The 22,406-nt window shown below is 37.9% G+C and overlaps 2 protein-coding genes across 2 annotated transcripts in view; both read left to right on the top strand.

Moving 5' to 3' along the window:
- Nucleotides 1-5,250: 5,250 nt before the first annotated feature.
- On the top strand, nucleotides 5,251-7,638 carry LOC308654704 (protocadherin alpha-5-like; the record flags this gene model as incomplete). The annotated part of the gene is made up of 1 exon (XM_081304370.1): nucleotides 5,251-7,638. The coding sequence occupies one exon, from the start codon at nucleotides 5,251-5,253 to the stop codon at nucleotides 7,636-7,638; it is 2,388 nt and encodes a 795-aa protein (XP_081160496.1).
- A 4,303-nt stretch (nucleotides 7,639-11,941) lies between these two features.
- Nucleotides 11,942-22,406, top strand: part of LOC308654614 (protocadherin alpha-7-like) — a gene marked incomplete at both ends in the record, with an annotated part of 173,337 nt that continues 162,872 nt past the window's right edge. The window contains 2 exons of the mRNA XM_081304283.1: nucleotides 11,942-14,335; nucleotides 18,466-20,793. Of these exons, the coding sequence (XP_081160409.1) occupies nucleotides 11,942-14,335; nucleotides 18,466-20,793 (4,722 nt within the window). The remainder of the gene's footprint in view (nucleotides 14,336-18,465; nucleotides 20,794-22,406) is intronic.

Genomic DNA, 22,406 nt, shown 5'->3' with positions numbered 1-22,406 from the left:
TGAAAAACTTTTTAATTATTTATTTTAAAGTGACCTGCTGGTGAAGAAATCCCCAAGTTTGTTTTTGTGTAGATATCTTTATTTTTACTATCACTTTTCAAATATAGTTTTGCTGGGTATTAAATTATGGATCAGAAGTTATATTTTCCAGCACTTTGAAGATGAGATTCCATAGCTGTAGTTGTTTTCACAGTTGTCTCCTTCTCCTCCTATTTTCTTCTTCCTTCTCCTTTTTCTTCTTCTTTCACTACTTCTTCTCTATCTCCTTTTCCTTTGTACTTGAGATTGAATCCAGAGGCACTGTACAACTAAACTACATCCTCCATCCCTTTTAATTTTTATTTTAACACAAAATATCCCTGAAATTTAGTGATATTAGTGAGCAACTGAACAAGACCCTGTCTCAACTGTCTCAAAATAAATAAATAAAAAGGGTTCAGTGGTTAATTGTCCCTGGGTTCCATCTCTGGTACAAAACAAACAAACAAACAAACAAAAAACCCAGGCAGGCTTCAAACTTGTGATTCTTAATAGAATAGAACTATTCTATTTAGGTACAATGCACACATTTTAATACCAGTCTGTTGAGTCACTAGGATTACAGGCATGTGCCACTATACCTGCTCACAGATGTCTTTTGAGAATATGGCTACCAAGTTTATTGTTTAGATATTGTGCCTTTTTCTCTCTCTAGCTACCTTCTATACTTTTTAAATTAAACATTTCAACAGCTTTTCTATTATTAATGCCTAGTTTGCTTTATTTTTATCTTGCTTATACTTTTTAAAGTTTCTTATATCTGTGGGTTGATATGTTTTATCAGTGTGAGACAAAATTTAGCAGTCTGCCTTCAAATATTGCTTTTAACTCATATTTTCTCTCTTCTTTGACTCAAAGTACATGTATGTTAAATGTTTTCAACATATCCTTTATGTGTATTATCCCCCATTATTGTTTTTAATCACTTGTTTTTTTTTGTTACATAGTATATATATTATTCTGACTCTTCTCTTACATTGGTAATTTTTTCTTCTTTTAGTCCTTTATCAAAATCATCAATTGAATTCTTAACTTCAGTTATGGCTTTTTCAGTTTTAAAATGTAATTTGCCTTTAAAAAATACATTACAGTTTTTTTTTTGTGGAACTCTTTAATTTATTATGCATTTAATTCAAAACATTACTCATGATATTTTTGATCTGTCAGATCATTTTAATAATTGAATCATCTGTGTGTCTCTTTCTATTGTTTATTTTTATGACCCTCTTTCTTGTTATGCCTAATAATTTTGAATTGAGTTTGGATATTGTGAATAAAAACCGAGTTCTGGATGATGTTATCTTCTTCCTCAGCAGAACAATGAACTTCTAGTTATCTGCTAGATGTGGATTTAGGGTATTTATGATAGAGCTTAACTTGAAATAAGTACTCTACCTCTTCTTTTTGTTGGATACTATGCAATCTGGCATTACAAATATTTTCAACATCTTATTTTTGTTTCTTTCAATTCACTTCCCCATTCTATTTTATAGACCTACTTAAAATAAAACAAACATCAGGCTCAGGATTTGTACCATATTTGAAAAATCTGTTTCTTTCTTCTCCATTACTGAATCTCAAGAACCAAGATTATTAAATCTTTTTCCCTTTGATTACTTGGAATATTGAATAATTGCATTAGAAACTTTCCTCCCCCAAAGTTTCTATTTACTTTGGCTAGCATTTTTAAACTGAATGTAACCCAAGAGAACATCATTCCCCTCAATTTAATGATGAATCAACTGTATCCCCAAGACAAAACAAAACTTACCTGAGATCACATGCTTAAGTTTAACTCTTTGTCTCTTTGTCTAAGGACTAATTTTGAAAGACAAATGCTAGTGATAACTTAAAACATGGTTATAATTTAATACATTTAAAGATAAATCAAATGTCAAGAATCTTATTTTCTCCTGAAATATCTATATAATACCATGAATTATTTTCCCAAAGACATGCATGTGAATCCTTTTCTTCATTGAATATAGTTTTAAGTACTCAATATTTACCAGAAGTATTAAAACAATACACACATTATTAATACCATATTGTCAGTTTTACCTCTTAATACTTGATATTTACTTTTTTGAAAGGATATTTCATGTTTTATAAAACTTTCTACAATAATTTATGCTATAGCCTTGTCATTTCACATCAATTACTGCTCTGTAGACTATAACTACCAGGCATGGTAAGCTCAGTGGATCAAGAGGCTGAAGTGGGAGGGGGTCCGCAGAGGGGTGGGCTCAGAGGCAGGGTGGGAAAGTTCAAAGCCAGCCTCTTGCAGTGTAGGAAGTCCTTAAGCAACTTAGCAAGACCCTTTCTCAAAATAAGTAAAAGTGGATTGGGAACGTGGAAATGTGGCTTGGTGGCTAAGCATCCCTGGGTTCAATCCCAGATACCAAATAAAAAACAAACAAAAAATAAAAATAAAAGAATGTGAGTACCATCTGCTCATGTTATTCTGAAAAAACTTATCATTTTCTTTTTTCCTTCTATTGGGTATTAAAATATTTTAAAATTATCATGAATAATGTTCAATAAATAGTATTAAAATTGATCCATATTTTTATTAATCATCCTTTGTCACTATAACTAATACATGAGATAATCAACTTACTAGGTTTATTTAGATTTATGGTTTCAGAGGTTCCAGTCCATGATCAGTTGGCCACCTCATTTTTAGGCCTGTGTTGAGGCAGGACCAATCATTGTTAGGAGTCTACAACATTCACCTCTGGCCAAGAAATAAAAAAGAAAAAGAGGAAGAAACCAGGGTCCCAGAATCCCTTTTAAAGTCATGTCCCGTCCCCCAGAGACCTAAATCTTCCCATTAGACCCCATATCTTAAAGATTCTTTTCCTCCCAAAGTGTCACCCTTGGAAGAAAGATTTTGCCTTGTGGACCTTTAGGGACATTAAGGTAGTAACTATAATAGTGTTTAACTGATCTGAATGTTAAGGGAAAGCCATGATAATAGGGATAGTAATAATCTTACAAAATATAAAGGCAATGATAAACACATTTTCAAAGATTATAACCAAAACAAATTCTGTGACATTATTTTATTTCTTTACAAGATTGACCTCTGGAAATCAAATAACTTTCAGCTGATTGCATTTTCTGGTAATTTCTTATTTTTTCCAAGCTATATTTTATTATGAATTTCTTGGCACTGAGAATTACATGTTTTAAATGTAAAAGTATGCAGAAATATAATTATGGTTCTGTTAGTTCCTCTTGTCCTCACAGGTAAGGAAGATTTTGTAATGTTTAAAGAAATCTATGGAGTGTATATAAAAGCAGAATATTAAATATTTCAATTAAAATGTTGGTGACATTTTCTTTTGGCTATATTTATTAAGCGAAGTCAACTATATTGACTGAGTAAAATTCAAATGTAAGTTCATGCAGAAGAACAGTTGAGGGAATAATGGAACTAATATAGAAGTAAGCTGGTTATAAAATGGGTATTCTTTTCACCTGATTACTTTTACTGTAATCTACACATCTGGCAGAGAATTGTAGGATTTTGACTTACTGAATAAATACAAGAGATATGATTACTCAAATTATACAGTAATAGCAACTTGGAGAAATGCTGTCTAGATATGTCTAATTTTAAAATATTGTCAGGGGCTGGGGTTGTGGCTCAGTGTAGAGTACTCACCTCGAAGATGTGAGACCCAGGTTTGATCCTCAGCATCACAAAAAATAAATAAACAAAATAAAGATATTGTGCCTATGTATAATTTAAAAAATAAAAATAAAAAATAAAATAGTATCAAGATGCTTACTAAAAATTGTTTTAGTATATTTTGACTTCTAGAATATTGAAATTTCCATATCACAATTTTGAGTAAACACAAAAGTGGTGATATTATAAAAAACATAAAGAACAAAATTTTCATTAATTTGGAAACTAGACTTCCAAAAAAGGAACTCAGGAAAGGGTGTCATGAAATGAAATAGTTTAGTTATTTTAAAAATAACATTAATAAAAATTCAGGACTAAACATTACAAATTAGAATAAAAATTTGTTTAATGAGTAATGCAGAGGTAGTACATATCCTTTAAAATGATATGGAAAAATTTAAAGAAGATATCTAAGTAGAGAAAGAAAAATCAAAATTTTATTAAATGTTATTATGCCAGGCCTGGTGGTACATGCCTGTAATCCCAGCAACTAAGGAGGCTAAAGCAGGAGGATTTGAGGCCAGTTTGGGCAGTTTAGCAAGGTCCTATCTCAAAATAAAAAAATAAAAATTAAAAACGGCTGGCCTGTAGTCCCTGTGATTGAGGAGGTGGAGGCAGGAGGTTTGCAAGTTCAAAGCCAGCCTCAGCAACTTAGCAAGACCCTATCTCAAAATAAAAAACAAAAATTAGAAAGGGTTTGGGACTTTGCTCAATGGTTAAACCCCTGGATTCAGTCCCCAGTACCAAAAATAAAATAGCCACTACTGCCACATCATGTCCACCACAAATATGGGAAGTTATACTCATGTATGTATGATATGTCAAAATAATAGTCTACTGTCACATATAACTAAAAAGAACAAATAAAATTTTTTAAAAGATCAAAAGCATTTAATGATCTTTGATAACCTCAAAATTTTTATTTATTTTGACAATTATATAGTAATATTAAATAAATAGTTAATACCAAAAAAATACCTGGTACTGGAAAAATATTTTAATCAGCTGGAAATATATAAACCCTTAACTAAATAAAATAGAACATTGCAAATTACTTTAGTAGGGATTTGGGTGTCATGATTTCAGAAGTGATTTTTTTTAATATTTTAGTGATGTGCTTGTATTGATTCATTTCAATTTAGGTTTTAATATTTTGACTAGAGAAAGGAGATATACAGAGTCATAGAAAATATGTCACTGAAATTGGGTAATATTTGATAAATATTTGACAAACATAAGGTAAATAAAGCAAAACATGGAAAAATACTTACCCTTTCATCCACATGATGTCGCTGGACACTGACAAATCTTTTCTCCCTCCTCCAACATACAAAGCATAAGGTGAGTACATTTTTAACCGGAAGGAAAAAGACCTTCCATTTGTGGCTCTGCTACAAAAGATCAAACAGGCGAGGGAATTGGGGAAAAAAAGTAAGTTTGGATTAAATTTCCAGAAGATATTTTGTGGCGATGCACTAGAGATTGGAGAAGTGCAACGAGATCACGAGATTGCGATGCTATATTCCCAAAGAGGAAGTCCAGGATCCTGGCGCCTGCTGCTCTCACTGCTGCTCCTCCCAGCATGCAAGAACGGGAGCGGCCAGCTCCATTACTCGGTCCCCGAGGAGGCAAAACACGGCACCTTTGTAGGCCGCATCGCCCAGGATCTGGGACTGGAGCTGGCAGAACTGGTTCCTCGCCTGTTCCGTGTGGCGTCCAAGGACCACCGGGAACTTTTGGAGGTAAATTTGCAGAATGGCATTTTGTTTGTGAATTCTCGGATCGACCGGGAGAAGCTGTGTGGGCGGAACACAGAGTGTAACGTCCACCTGGAAGTGATCCTGGACCAACCGCTGCAGGTTTACCATGTGGAGGTGGAGGTGAGAGACATTAATGACAACCCGCCTAGGTTCTCTCGATCAGAACAAAGATTAAATATTTTAGAATCAAGAATGCCAGATTCGCGATTTCCGGTAGAGGGCGCATCTGATTTGGATATAGGAGTAAACGCAGAATTGAGATACAAAGTAAATCCTAATGAATATTTTGACTTGGATGTTAAAAGAAATGAAGGAGAAACAAAGGTTTTAGAGCTAGTTTTGAAGAAACCTTTAGATAGAGAAGAAACACAAGAGCATCGTTTATTACTAATTGCAACTGATGGAGGAAAACCTGAACTAACAGGTACAGTTCAGTTATTGATCAATGTATTGGATGCGAATGATAATGCCCCAGAATTTGATAAACCCATTTACAATGTAAAAGTGTTGGAAAATACACCGAATGAGACTTTGGTTATTAAACTGAACGCCTCAGATGCAGATGAAGGTAGCAATAAGGAAATAACGTATTTCTTCAGTAATCTCGTTTCTGATGATGTAAAATCTAAATTTTCAATCAATTCTGATAGTGGTGAAATAAAAGTTAAGGGAGAACTGGATTACGAAGACTGTAACTTGTATGAAATTAATATTGATGCAGTAGATAGAAGTGCATTCCCATTAACAGGACACTGCAAAGTAATAGTGAAACTCCTCGATGTGAACGATAACTCTCCTGAGATGGCCATAACCTCCCTCTTTCTGCCTATCAAAGAGGACGCTCCCTTGGGTACTGTCATCGCCCTGATTAGCGTATCCGACCGTGACTCTGGTTCCAATGGGCAGGTGACCTGCACTCTGACGTCCCATGTTCCCTTCAAGCTCATGTCCACTTTCAAGAATTACTACTCGCTGGTGCTGGATAGCGCCTTGGACCGCGAGAGCATATCCGAGTATGAGTTGGTGGTGACTGCGAGGGATGGGGGCTCGCCTTCTCTGTGGGCCACAGCCAGCTTGTCCGTGGAGGTGGCAGATGTGAACGACAACGCGCCAGTGTTCGCGCAGCCCGAGTACACGGTGTTCGTGAAGGAGAACAACCCGCCAGGCTACCACGTCTTCACGGTGTTCGCGCGTGACGTGGACGCTCAGGAGAATGCGCTGGTGTCCTACTCTCTGGTGGAGCGGCGGGTGGGCGAGCGTGCGCTGTCGAGCTACGTGTCAGTGCACGCGGAGAGTGGCAAAGTGTATGTACTGCAGCCTTTGGACCACGAGGAGCTGGAGCTGCTGCAGTTTCAAGTGAGCGCGCGCGACGCTGGTGTGCCTCCCCTAGGCAGCAACGTGACTCTGCAACTGTTTGTGTTGGATGACAACGACAACGCGCCAGCTTTACTGGGACCTTGGCAACAAGGAGCAGGCGGCGCTGTTAGCGAGCTGGTGCCGCGGTCAGTTGGTGCAGGCCATGTGGTGGCGAAGGTGCGGGCAGTGGACGCCGACTCGGGGTACAATGCGTGGCTGTCCTACGAGCTCTTGCCTTTGGTAGGTGTCGCGCGCAGCCCGTTCCGCGTAGGGCAGTACACTGGCGAGATCAGCACCACGCACTCCCTAGACGAGGCAGACGCGCCACGCCAGAGTCTGCTGGTGCTGGTGAAGGACCACGGAGAGCCAGCGCTGACCACCACCGCCACAGTGCTGGTGTCTCTTGTGGAGAGCGGCCAGGTGCCTAAGTCCTACTCGAGGGTGTCTGTGGGCGCCGGGAGTCAGAAGGCTGCGCTGATGGATGTCAACGTGTACCTGATCATAGCCATCTGCGCGGTGTCCAGCCTGTTAGTGCTCACGCTGCTGCTGTACACAGCATTTCGCTGCTCGGCGACGCCCACCGAGGGCTCCTGCAAGCCTGGAAAGCCCACGCTGGTGTGCTCCAGCGCGGTGGGGAGCTGGTCTTACTCACAGCAGAGGAGGCAGAGGGTGTGTTCTGGGGAAGGCCCGCCCAAGACCGACCTCATGGCTTTCAGCCCTAGCTTACCTCAAGGTCCCAACTCTACAGACAATGTGAGTCTTATTCACCCTATTCTTCCCTCTTAATTCTTGAACATTATATATTGCATGTTTTATTCGATAATTTCTTTAGTTTTTGAAAATTAATAATAAATAATTAACAAAATAATTAATTAGTAATTATTATATCAGCTTCTTATATTTCTTATATTTGTACTAATTTATACTTAAAATTATATTATTTAAAAATTCTAGCTTATTCAAGATATTTTTGCACTAATATGACTTGTAGTTAGTATTTTTATGTGATTTTACTAAAATAGACAACTAATTATCTTATTTCCATGTCTATAATATTTTCAAAGTTTTTAGAGTTTAAACACTTTAATTTTTATTCTCTGTGAAATATTGTAAGACATATATTTTAGAGTTATCTATTCCAATGTCTCATTTTGTGACTACACAAAAGTGTTTTTACACCACTCCATCAAATATGCTTTTTTCCTTTCTGTTTAATTGCAATTACTTTTTTACTACACTATAAAAAGTTAATTTTCTTTTGTCAGTCAATTTGTGTGGTATTCCTTTCAACTCTGTCTAAAGAGTTGACTTTGGATACTAACTATGGATTTGTTATGTACAGCTTAAAATTTTAGGGTTAATGTCTCCTACTGAATAGGAGATGCATGTATTATCACCTAAAAGTCTAGTAATACAACAGAGGCAGGTATAATTTCCCTTTCACCTTCATCACAAAGCTTCTTAATATTCTTTATATTCCTTTTTCAGCACTTCAAACATTTCTATTTCTTGGTTATCCTTCTATAGATTTTTAATCTTTATACACTAAACATTCTTACCCCCTTAAAAATGTAACATTAGTATCAATTTTAATCTTGTTTGGGTTGGGGATATGGTTAAGTGGGAAGGAGGTTGCCCAACATTCATAAGGCCCTGGGTTCAATCCCAAGCATTGCAAAAAAAAAAATTTTTAAATCTTGTTTCCTCCCCCCCCACACTTTACAAGATGTCTTTGTAATCATTACTTATTAAATAAGGATATTTATCATTCTATTATCTAGTTCTATACTGTTTCATGTGTTTATATGATAATTATTTTACATGATAATTTAATTTTCCCAAAGCTTAACATTGACATTTAATGGAACAATTATTTAATTCACCTTAAACTTGCATATTTTTCAATTTATAAATTATTTATATTGGTGAGAAATGATTGTGATCTCTTTCAGTTGCAAAATTCCTAATATATTTAGTTACAAATTTGTGCTTATTGCTGCTTTTCATTTTTAGACTAATACAAAAAAAAATGTATTCTAATGCAAACTCCTCTCTTGAGTTTGTTGTTTACAAATAGAGTTGTTTGCACAAAACTGTACATTGGAATGTACACACACAACAGTCCTCTTCATTTAAATAATGAGAAATGTTTCTCCATTTTTTTTGTTATAATTTAATTTTTTTGCATAAGTGTTGGTTTAACAGAAATCATTACATGCTTCATACACTGAAATGTTAGTTCCCTGTTTTATTGCATTGCCAATTTCTCTTATTCTCACATGCATTTAATTTTATAATACCCTTCTGCCATACTAAATAGGTATTTCTAATACTTGAGGTACTTTGGGGAAATCTTAGAAATTGAGAATGGATTCTTGCCACTGTTAACAACTGCCAACATTTAAAAAATTAAGTTAATTTTGAAATAACTCTTTAGCTTATGTTATCACTATTAAATTTTTCTCTCTGTTTGTGTGTGTGTGTGTGTGTGTGTGTGTGAAAGGAGCTGCTTGTTTATAGAAAGATTGACTAAGAATATTTTTATTAACATAATCTCCCTCTACCCGAATGAACTATTTGAATAAACAAAATAAAGACAAGGTATAAGGTGTTTATCAGGAGGTCAATATTTTTCTTTTCCATATCAATTTATTTTACACAATGAATTTCAGTATGGTTTATAATTTTCTACCTGGAGCCAATAATATTTATTAATGGTATCCCAATTATGCATTATTAAGCTTTGGAGAATTGCTAAGAATTGCAATGGAAAGATAAGTAAGATACTTAACTTTATTTCATTTCTACAAGAAATTTAGTGTAGAAAGTACAATTAACTGAGATCAAAGTGTATAAAAAACAATGGCTACTAGAGAAAACCTTCAATCAGAAGACTTCAGATCAATATATTTTTATGAAGACCTATCTTCACCTAAGCAAAAGAACCTTTTCTTTTGGGGTTTTTTATTGATTAGCAAATGAACTCCTTGATTGTTCAAAATAACTGCAATAGGAAATTTGTGAAAAAGACTGCAAAATGGATCCACATTAATTACATTAATAATTTTTTATGGAAGGAAGAACTTTGTATTACACTTGTGAGACTTAATGTATGAAGAATTATGGAGAAAGGTGGAGATGGTCACTTGCATTTGGTGACTCTAATTTTCTTCTTTGAAAAAGGAATTAAATCACCTTCACTTGATGACATTAAATGAATTAATGGTGGAGATGATATTTGGGCTTGATTTTAATATATGACAACATTTTTACAGGTAATGACAGAGATGTTAACAAAGTTGCCTTGACCAAAGTTTGTATTGAGGACGAGGAAGTGCAAGTGTTCTATAACGTCTGCAAAATACAATTCATATTGGAGAATAATTGAAAGTAATTCTTGAAATATTGGGTTATGATCACAACATAGGTCACCTTGAAGTGATTCACATGTCTTAGCATTTCTAGGTTCAGTAAAATTCAATGAAGAGTTGTACTTCATTCACATAGATATGGTGTATGTTAAAGTGAGGTGGACTGTGGGCAGATTTTTGAATAAGCCTGGTAAAGGGGAAGAAGTAATAATAAGTTACCATGGATAACATAGATAATGTGTATACCATTATAAAAAAAAGCATGGAGTTAGGGATATAGTTCAGTGGTAGAGTGCTTGCCCAGCTTGCAAAAGGCCCTGTGTTCAATGCCTAGTAGTATTAAAAATATGAATTATTAATTAATTTGTTTGGTATTAGAAATTGAACCCAGGGATACTTTACCACTGAGCTACATTCCCAGCCCCTTTTGACTTTTTTTTTTTAAAAAATTAAAACTGAGTCTTGCTAAGTTAGGGACTCACTGAGTTACTGAAGCTGACTTTGAACTTGCAATCCTCCCGCCTCAGCCTCCCAAGTCACAGGGATTACAGGTATGTGTAGCTATGCTCCGAAAAAAATGTGAATTTTGAAGATTTGAATTTGGGGGTTATTAATGACTAGTCATTCTTCCACATTAAACAGATTGTATTCAAGGAGTCAGCATGTATGGGTGAAAGTGACAATCAAAAACAGAAAGGAAAGATGAAGATGTGGGCTTAGGAATACCCTAGAAAGATGAAGCATGAAAGAGGATGAGAAAGAACATTTAGAAGATATACCAGGAGGCTGAGGTTCAGAGAAAAGGATGAGCTCATTCTGGACAATGGAAGAATCAAGAGTAGAAAAATATACTGGGTAAAATTCACATTAGAATTTGAGGTGTTGAAATATATGGAATGAAAATATTTTAAGTGGGAGGAGTAATATAAGCTGCACAGAAATTAAGAAATGTCATAAAGAATGTTAACTAAAATTTCACCTTCTATTATTATATAAAAGAACCTTAAGATTATTGATATTTATGGTACAAAGAAAGAATGGACATCAATGATCTATGAGGTTTTAAATTTTTAGACAAGATTAGATAATTTTAAATTATATTATTTCCCTAGAGCAATATATAATACATGTATATGTATGTATATATAATAACATCACTATGTTTTGTGACAGCCATACATGGGCAAGTTTCTTATCCTTCCACACTTCTAACTTTCCAAGGCTAGTTGGCATCAAATTTAAAATTTTTAAAGTAAATGTTTAAATTTTTGGAAGAAAATTTGTATTTCTATGAATAGAGACTTTCCTCTAATAATAGAAGTCAGGAAAGATGACACTGACTTTGAAAATAATAAAGACAAAGATTTACTTTCAAAGTAAGGTAAAGAAAAATATATATACTAGCATTCTTTGATATTCTCAGTTTATGTATATTGTATATATCTATGTGTACATATAGATACGAATTACCAAAGAATGATACTTTAATCCATTGAATGAATCCATTTCTTACTCTTTGGAACCGCATGATGTCGCTGTCTACCACGAAATTACAAGTAGCCAATATACAAAACCCATTCGTCCTATTACTTCTTTACAAGACTGCTGAATGATGGCGGACTCAGAAGAATTGAATTAATAGACTTGGAAACATTCAGCATTTCATTTTTATGCTCAGAAAATATCTTCTAATGGAATTAACACAAGAAATATTTGACATGGATTTTACCACTGAAGGCAGACTGGGAATGCGATGTCTGCTGCTCTCCTTTATTCTCCTCATAGCCTGGGAGGCGGGGAGCGGCCACCTCCACTACTCCGTCCCGGAAGAGTCCAAACACGGCACCTTCGTAGGCCGCATCGCCCAGGACCTGGGGTTGGAACTGGAAGAGCTGGTGCCGCGCCTATTTCGGGTGGCGTCCAAGGACCACGGGGACCTTCTGGAGGTAAATCTGCAGAATGGCATTTTGTTTGTGAATTCTCGGATCGACCGGGAGGAGCTGTGCGGGCGGAGCGCGGAGTGTAGCATCCACCTGGAGGTGATCGTGGACAGACCGCTGCAGGTTTTCCATGTAGAGGTGGAAGTGAGGGACATTAACGACAACCCTCCGGTGTTCCCGGTAAAGGAACAAAGAATGCTGATTTATGAATCTAGGCTGCCAGATTCTCTGTTTCCACTGGAGGGCGCATCAGATGCAGATGTTGGATCAAATTCCATCTTAAACTATAAACTCAGTTCCAGCGAATACTTTGCATTAAACGCGAAAACAAACAGTGATGAAAATAAACAAATTGGACTCGTGATAAGAAAATCCTTGGACAGAGAGGATGCTCCTGAACACAATTTACTCCTGATAGCCACTGATGGAGGCAAACCTGAGCTCACGGGCTCTGTTCAGCTGCTGGTCACTGTGCTGGACGTGAACGATAATGCTCCTAGTTTCGAAAGGTCTGAATATGAAGTGAGACTCTTCGAAAACTCAGACAAAGGAACTACAGTTGTGAGACTGAATGCTTCTGATCGGGATGAAGGAACGAACGGGGCAATTTCCTACTCTTTTAATAGTCTTGTTCCACCCATGGTTACTGACCAGTTTAGTCTAGATGCAAACACTGGAGAAATAACAATTCAAGGGAATTTGGATTTTGAACAAGTAAGTTTATACAAACTCCGCATTGACGCGACGGACAAAGGCCACCCTCCAATGGCGGGTCATTGCACCGTTTTAGTGAAAGTTTTGGATGAAAATGATAATGTTCCTCAGATTGCAGTGACGTCCTTATCCTTGCCTGTCCGGGAGGACGCTCAATTCGGTACGGTCATTGCCCTGATCAGCGTGTCAGACCGTGACTCTGGAGCCAATGGACAGGTGACCTGTTCCCTGACGCCTCATGTCCCCTTCAAGCTGATGTCCACTTTCAAGAATTACTACTCGCTGGTGTTGGATAGCGCCTTGGACCGCGAGAGCATATCTGAGTATGATTTGGTGGTGACTGCGAGGGATGGGGGCTCGCCTTCGCTGTGGACCACTGCCAGCTTGTTGGTGGAGGTGGCAGATGTGAACGACAATGCGCCAGTGTTTGCGCAGCCGGAGTACACGGTGTTCGTGAAGGAGAACAACCCTCCAGGCTGCCACATCTTCACGGTGTCTGCGCATGACGCGGACGCTCAGGAAAACGCGCGGGTGTTATATTCACTGGTGGAGCGTCGTGTGGGTGAGCGTGCGCTGTCGAGCTACGTGTCAGTGCACGCGGAGAGCGGCAAAGTGTATGCTCTGCAGCCTTTGGACCATGAGGAGCTGGAGCTGCTGCAGTTTCAAGTGAGAGCGCGGGATGCTGGCGTACCGCCCCTGGACAGCAATGTGACTCTGCAAGTATTCGTGCTGGATGAGAATGACAATGCACCAGCACTGCTGGGACCTTGGCAACAAGGAGCAAGCACCACTGTTAGCGAGCTGGTGTCGCGATCCATTGGCGTGGGCCACGTGGTGGCGAAAGTGCGCGCGGTAGATGCAGACTCTGGCTACAATGCGTGGTTGTCTTATGAGCTTCTGATGGCGGCGGGTGTAGCGCGTAGCCCGTTCCGCGTAGGGTTGTACACTGGGGAGATCAGCACCACGCGCGCTCTGGATGAATCGGACGCGCCACGCCAGGGGCTACTGGTGTTGGTGAAGGATCATGGAGAGCCAGCTCTGACCGCCACTGCCACGATATTGGTGTCTCTGGTGGAGAGCAGCCAGGCGTCAAAGGTCTCCTCTTTGGCGTCCGTGGGCGTAGCAGGCCAGGAGGTGGTGCTGATGGACGTCAATGTGTACCTGATTATCGCCATCTGCGCGGTGTCCAGCCTATTAGTGCTCACGCTGCTGCTGTACACCGCCCTGCGGTGCGCAGCTCCGCCCACCAAGGGCGTGTGCGTTTCTGGGAAGCCCACGCTAGTGTCTTCTAGTGCAGTGGGGAGCTGGTCTTACTCGCAGCAGAGGAGGCAGAGGGTGTGTTCTGGAGAAGGCCCGCCCAAAACCGACCTCATAGCCTTCAGCCCCAGCCTTCCACCTTGTCCAGTTGGGGCGGACATAGGTGACAGCCACAATTTGAATGAAGATCATTGTGCCAGAGTAAGTCTAAATTTTCACAATTACTGTTTAATATGTGTTTATTTTAAATTTATAAGTATTTTCTGAAAGCCTAGGTTTTACATTTTTTATTCTTAAAATTTTGATTCACTTTACTATATTTATATATTTTTATTCTTTTCTTATTATAATCTTATTGGTCTGTTTTTTAGTTTTAGTGGTGAGTGGGATTAGGTATTTACCATATTGTGAATCTCATGATTTTTTTCTCAAAATCAAAATTTTATTTGATATGTCATTTTCTATATCATTTTGTGGTTGATTTCCTAGGATTTTACTTTTTTGGATTTGAACTTCAAGAAAGTTATTTTGAATATGCTTTTACTTTGATCAAACATTGAAATCTCAACATCATATGTCACTTATGTTTTATACTTTCTGGGTGTTTTTTAAAAAATATTTTTTAGTTGTTGATGGACTTGTATTTTCACTTATTTGTGTGTGGTGCTGAGAATCTAACCCAGTGCCTCATGCATGCTAGGCAAGCGTGCTACCGCTGAGCCACAACCCCATCCCCTTCCGGCTGTTTTTGTTTGTATTTTTGGTGTTGGGTGTCTAACTTGGGGCCTTCTGCATGCTAGGTTAATGCTGTACCATTAAATCCCCTTCCCTGCATTTTCCATTTTAAATTATCCTCTGCTGCTAACTTTTATTACATAACACTTTCAATTTATCTATTTTGTGCCAGAACTCTATCCATTATATATTATTTTACATGTTGTCTCACAGGCCATTTTGATTCCAAGAGGCATTAGTGATCTTTAATGTTGCTCATTTAGGGATAAAATACAAAACAGTGGTTATCAGATTGCATACCTGTGATGGATATGAAGGAGTGAATGAAGAGATTTCATACTTCAATAATGTTATTTAGCCCATGATTATTACTCAGTTTATTAATGATACAAATACTGTAGAAATAGTAATTGCAGTGAGTTTAGACTTTGACCAGAGTGTATTAATACAAGATCTGCATTCCTGGGGTATGGCTCAGTGGTAGAGTACCTAGCTCACACAGGAAAGACCCTGGGTTCAAATCCTGAAAAAACAAACAAAAAGGAAAAAAAACACAAAAAAATCTCAATAAACAACAAAATAAAACATAAAAACTGCATTCCTGTGACTTCGCAATTATCTTATTTGTGAATTTCATTTGGTAGGGTTCACTAAGTATAATACTTTTACTATTTTTTTCTATGCAATTATTTAAACTACTCATTATTTCTTTATATGAGAGGCAGCAAAGAGAAGTGACTCAATGTATTGAGCAGTGATACTCTCTTCCCTTGCCTAAATTTCACCACTACCATTTTTATGTTGTACAACATTGGATGGATTATTCTTTTGGATCTCAGTTTCCTACTTACAATAGAATAAGAGGGAATTGTTGTAATGATTTAGCAAGTTGGTAAGTATATGGTACTTGTAACAGTGTTTATCAAGTCATAAATGCTTAATTAAATTTAGTAATTATTATTCTGAAAGGGAAATAAAAGCTTTTATGTCAGAAAGTTGTTATTATGAATTCCGTATCATTTTACTTGGTGTAAAGATATTTGTTATGGTATTCATAGGGTGGTCATAATTGTCAAATTAGAGATATATTTATCATTTTGAGTGCCATGTGTTACATTGAAGAAAATGATATCAGTTTTCAAAGATACAAATTGAATTGAGATTTTGACAGTGGAAAGCTTTTGAATTCAAAGGACATTTAAGATGCCGAACCCTCAGTGATTTCCTGAAGATTATTTTAGGATTTTCTGTTGTTCATGTTTTTTAGGAAATACAAGACCTTCATAAACCTGAATGAAATATTTTCCCACATTTTAAAATTGTTCAAGTTTTATTAAAGGAATGAATTAGGGTTTGTTCTCCCTGCTGTGTGCTCAATTCTAATATTTAATGAAAGAAACTATTGAGTTTTCTGGGTTTTTTGTTGTTGTTTATTTGTTTGAGACTGGATCAAGATGTGTTAGGCTGGGATTGAATTTATGATCCTCATTCTCTGGAGTAGTTGGGGGTGACAAATCATACCTCAGCATGTCCTGCTCTGAGTTTTTAAAAAGGAATATATAATGATTTGTAAACACTTATTTTGCACGAAAGAGCAAAAAAGAAAAAAAAAACCTCCAAATTTCCCCTAGTTAAGAGCAGCAAAATCAGTGCTTTTTACACTAATCAATAAAAAGCAAAATTTGTGTAGATGATTGTATCCAGCAACCTTAAAACAGTTTGCTTTCTTAGGAATTAGAGAAGAACCACAATCATTGCTACTGAGTAAACATTTCTAAAAAGTTTCTATGCAGTCTCTATAATACTGTGCCTGCCAAGAACCACTGACTCAAAACCCAATCCCTGGCTTCTAGAATTTCATAGAACAATAAAGACGTGTCATACATAAACATGACTAATAAAATTCAGAATATTGTAAGAGGTAGAAGAAAGATAAATCATAGTATAATTAGAATTGAACAGAAAACTCTGCCTATTTCCCTAAGTTGAGGTGAATCTTCCAGAGTCATGATGATATTAGTGATTTTAAGAATATTGAGAATAATTGGTGTTCTTAGGAAGAGAAAAATTTAAGTAAATGAGTGCACAGAAAATTCCAAATATTTCTGAAATCAGGGAATTATCCACTTTGGTTAAAGCATATGATTCTCACAAGAGAGTATGAAATAAGGCAAGAAAATTAATGTGAGAAAAATCTCTTGAGGGCTGGAGATATAGCTTGCCTTGCACGCACAAAGCCATGGGTTCAATCCCCAACACCACACACACACACACACACACACACACACACACACACATCTCTTTGAGTAACTGGACAGAAATTTTTACTTTCTTTGAGAGTCATTTGGAAAGTCATCAGAAAGTGTGAAGCAATAGTAATAAAGGTGTTTCAGGAATATTACTGTAAGTATCTGGTGAGGGTGAATGAGGTTGAGATGGAAAAGGTTACACAATAAAATGCTTTGGCAATAGTCAAGGAAAGCAGCAATCATTAGAAACTCATTTAGGAAGACAACAAACATGGAAAGCATTAAAAGAAAAATGTGATTATTTTACCTGCATTTGGGAACAGGGTGAAACATTTAAGAAAAGTAACATTACTAAGCAGATCTAAAAAGCCTTGACTGAAAGCAATTACTGGTCACATGGCAGATTAGCATAAATATTTAGTTAATGAAATGTTTATACATTGAAAGAAATACTGCAAATCATATTGGAGATGATAATAAAGGCATGCAATCATAAAATACATGGCTTTGAAAGGATGGAAAGAGTAAACAAATATGAATTCCTACATCAGAATATGTAAATTCTGAAAAAAGGAGAAATTCAGAATACTTGTTCCTCAAAACTTACCCAAATACAAATTCTTATCTTCATATATTCAAAAAATCTTGTAATGGCTTATTTTAATAAGAAAATTATCTAAGTCATTCACATACTCCTTACCTCCTTAGAGAAAAAGCCTAAATTTCCTACCATTAGTACATACTTCAAACACTAAATCCCCAGATTGCAATGGAGTTTTCTTAACAGGTTATATTAAACCTAAGAATATGAAGTTTCCTGAACCAAATGAATTTAAATTTAGTGTTATTTAAATGATTAGTATTATTTTTCACTTATATTTATCTTTATTTAAAAACTGTTGATAAAAATTCTTCTAAGGCATAAAAGCCATTATGGTGCTACCAAATATTCAAAAGCTACAATTATGGTCTCATTAAACATACATAATTATAACTCCAAGAAGCATGAAAAATATTGTTTCACATTTTAACACAATGAAGGAAAATATTCAGCGTTTGAAATACACTTTTAATTTTATTAGTAAAAAGCTAAATTTTATAATTCCTACTTACAATTTGGGCCACATGATGTCGCTCTAAACCGTGAATTGCTCTCCTGTTCACCAAGTCATCCTTTATCCATTGGAAAGACGTTCTGCTGTTTCACTCTTTGGATGCAAAACAATGGCCAGCATATAAGGAGTGGAATGAAGTTATATTAAGATTCTTCTAAATTTTGAAGCAAGTCTCTCTGATGGGAATAAAAGTCAATAATTTGAAATGGTGGACCTGAGTGGATGTAACAAGGAGAGCCGACAACTACTTCTGTTTATGGTAATTCTAGCAGCCTGGGAGGAGGGGAGCGGCCAGCTCCATTACTCGGTCCCGGAGGAGGCAAAACACGGCACTTTCGTGGGCCGCATCGCCCAGGATCTTGAATTGCAACTGACAGAGCTGCTGCCTCGCCTGTTCCGGGTGGCTTCCAAGAGCCCTGGAGACCTTCTGGAGGTAAATCTGCAGAATGGCATTTTGTTTGTGAATTCTCGGATCGACCGGGAGGAGCTGTGCGGGCGGAGCGCGGAGTGTAGCATCCACCTGGAGGTGATCGTGGACAGACCGCTACAGGTTTTCCATGTGGAGGTGGAAGTGAAGGACATTAACGACAACCCCCCGGTGTTCCCAGCCACACAAAAGAATCTGTTTATAGCAGAATCCAGGCTGCTTGACTCTCGGTTTCCACTAGAGGGCGCCTCGGATGCAGATGTCGGAGCCAATGCTCTGCTGACTTACAGACTGAGCCCCAATGAGTATTTCTCACTGGATGTACCACCCAGCCACGAACAGGTAAAACCTCTTGGACTTGTGTTACGAAAACCTTTGGACCGAGAAGAAGCTCCAGAGCTTTACCTATTGCTCACTGCTACCGACGGAGGCAAACCCGAGCTGACTGGCACCGTTCAGTTACTCATCACAGTGCTGGATGCCAATGACAATGCCCCAGTATTCGACAGGACACTCTATACAGTGAGATTACCGGAAAATGTTCCTATAGGAACGCTGGTAATTAACACCAATGCCTCAGATTTAGACGAAGGAGTGAATGGAGATATTGCTTACTCATTCTCCAGTGATGTTCCTCCAGATATAAAATCCAAGTTCCACATAGATGCTGTGAGTGGGGCAATCACAGTGATAGGACGTATTGATTTTGAAGAAAGCAAAACTTACAAAATTCAAGTAGAGGCAATTGATAAAGGTTCCCTACCACTGGCTGGTCACTGTACAGTTCTTGTGGAAGTGGTGGACACTAATGACAATGCTCCAGAGTTGACTGTCACCTCCCTGTCTCTTCCCATCTCTGAGGATACCCTACCTGGCACAGTCATCACCTTGATTAGTGTGTTTGATCGCGATTCTGGTACCAATGGACAAGTGACCTGCTCTCTGATGCCTCATGTCCCCTTCAAGCTAGTGTCCACTTTCAAGAATTACTATTCGTTGGTGTTGGACAGTGCCTTAGACCGCGAGACCGTATCTGACTATAAAGTGGTGGTGACCGCCAGGGATGGAGGCTCACCTTCGCTGTGGACCACTGCCAGCTTGTTGGTGGAGGTGGCTGACGTGAACGACAATGCGCCAGTGTTCGCTCAGTCTGAGTACACTGTGTTCGTGAAGGAGAACAACCCGCCCGGCTGCCACATCTTCACGGTGTCTGCGCATGACGCGGACGCGCAGGAGAATGCCCTGGTGTCCTACACTCTGGTGGAGCGGCGGGTGGGCGAGCGCGCGCTGTCGAGCTACGTGTCAGTGCACGCGGAAAGCGGCAAGGTGTATGCTCTGCAATCTCTGGACCACGAAGAGCTGGAGCTGCTGCAGTTCCAGGTGAGCGCGCGCGACGCTGGCGTACCGCCCCTGGGCAGCAATGTGACTCTGCAAGTGTTCGTGCTGGATGAAAATGACAATGCGCCAGCACTGCTGGGACCTTGGCAACAAGGAGCAGGCGGCACTGTGAGCGAGCTGGTGTCGCGGTCAGTTGGTGCGGGCCACGTGGTGGCGAAAGTGCGGGCGGTGGACGCAGACTCTGGCTACAATGCCTGGCTGTCTTATGAACTTCTGCCGGTGGCCGGTGTCACGCGTAGTCCGTTTCGCGTGGGGCTCTATACTGGCGAGATCAGTACGACACGCTCCCTGGATGAGATGGATGTGCCACGCCAGAGCTTGCTATTGCTGGTGATGGACCATGGCGAACCTGCCCTGACCTCCACCGCCACAGTGCTCGTGTCTCTTGTGGAGAGCGGCCAGGCGCCCCAGGCCTCCTCCAGGGCGCTGGCAGGTGCTGCTGGCCAGGACGCTGCTCTGGTGGATGTCAATGTGTACCTGATTATAGCCATCTGCATGGTGTCCAGCCTGTTGGTGCTCACCGCGGTGCTGTACTTGGCATTTCGGTGCTCCGCGTCGCCCACCCAGGACACGTGTGGTCCTGTGAAGCCCACGCTGGTGTGTTCCAGTGCTGTGGGGAGCTGGTCCTACTCCCAGCAGAGAAGGCAGAGGGTGTGCTCTGGAGAGGTGCCACCCAAGGCTGATCTCATGGCCTTCAGCCCTAGTTTGCCTCAGGCTCCTACCTCTACAGAAAACGTGAGTCTTAATTTTTTCCAACAATTTAATTGAGAAAAAGTATTGCCTTATTTTTCTTGTTAAAATCAACCGTTCATTTTACTGTTTTTTTATATTTTGCTAATTGAAATTATGGATTCACCATCCTCTTTTAAATGGTGGATTTCCAAAGTCATTTACATATCCACAGTTTGTAATTAACTTTTTTGACTTGATGATGAGAATAGAATCCAGGCTTTCCTAGGGCATGCTCACTCACCTCTGTGGTGAGCCCCATCAATGTTTATAAATGTTTTAAGTATTGGATTTTGGTATGTGTATATATATATATATATATGTATATATATACATATATATAGACATATTATTTATTTTTTGCGTTGTACTTACCATAATAAAACACGTTTCTATATCATCTGTTTAATTTTGCCTTTTATATTTATTCTAAAGTTAGATTATTTTAACTTCTAATTACACCAGTTTATTTTTTCTGCAAGCAGTTGTGTAGTACTGGCTTCTTTGTAATTTACTTTGTAAAAATGCATTTGCCATGTAGAAGATGAATTAAATGATACAGTTTAAGATACATTTAAGATACAGTTAAATAGTATACTCTTCCTTATTTGTATGGAATATATGCTCATAATCAAAACTTTAAGAAACTGAATTCCAAATGTAGTGGAAGTAGCCACTTCAAACACTAATCCATTCATTTTATCTCTCTGAATTACTAAAGTGGTTCCAGATTTTTTGTATATTCCCAGGTCAGTCTGCCACTTACTCTTTTGCCCTTCATAATTTTCTTCTTTAATATATTGTTTATAGTTGATTTTTCATTTAAAAATCTGTATCTCATTTTATTATATGAATATATCATGATTTATTTATTAAATTATTTTATGGAGATTTGTGGAATAATATCTTAATTTTCTAAGCTCACATTAATTTGAAAACTCACAAATAATATTTTGGTTAGTTATTAATGCCAACATTCAGTTTTAGAATATCTTGGAATATTTTTGTTTTCAATATAATTAAAGGTAGAGGTATATCAACTCAAGATAATGTTTGAAAATCAATAGAATTATTTGTCATCAAGCAGTAAATTGTCATTCACAATAAGCAGATCAAATTTTCTGCTTTTGTTGATAGAAGAATCAATTTTTGATCACATCTATAAATATTGTAGACTTTTAATAATTATAATTGTAATTGTTTTACTTTTATTTCTTTTATTCTTAAAAGTATTTATGTAGCTATTTATTTTAGGGTACTTAGGATTGAACCCAGGGATTGTCTACTGCGGAGCTCTCTTCCCAGCCCTTTTTATTTTATATTTTGAAACAGAGTTTAGCTAAGTTCCCCTGACTGGCTTAGAAATTGTGATCCTCCTGTCCCATTCTCCTGAGTCACAGGGATTATAGTACAATTGTATCACTATGCCTGGAATATATGTAGACTTAAAAAAAATCTTCCTGGTATTTTATTTAAAAAGTAAGCAGTCCTATTTTGGGAAGTAATAGAAGTTGATAGAGGATCTTATTCATCACCCCAACCTGTCACCAACCATCATTATTTTTTTGAGACAAATTTCTTTTTAGAAATTTAAACTCTTTTACTTATGTTCAATGTTA

Source organism: Spermophilus citellus (genome assembly GCF_964194105.1).
Source record: "Spermophilus citellus genome assembly, chromosome: 1".
NCBI lineage: Eukaryota > Metazoa > Chordata > Mammalia > Rodentia > Sciuridae > Spermophilus > Spermophilus citellus.
This window is presented reverse-complemented; position numbering and strand designations above follow the sequence as displayed.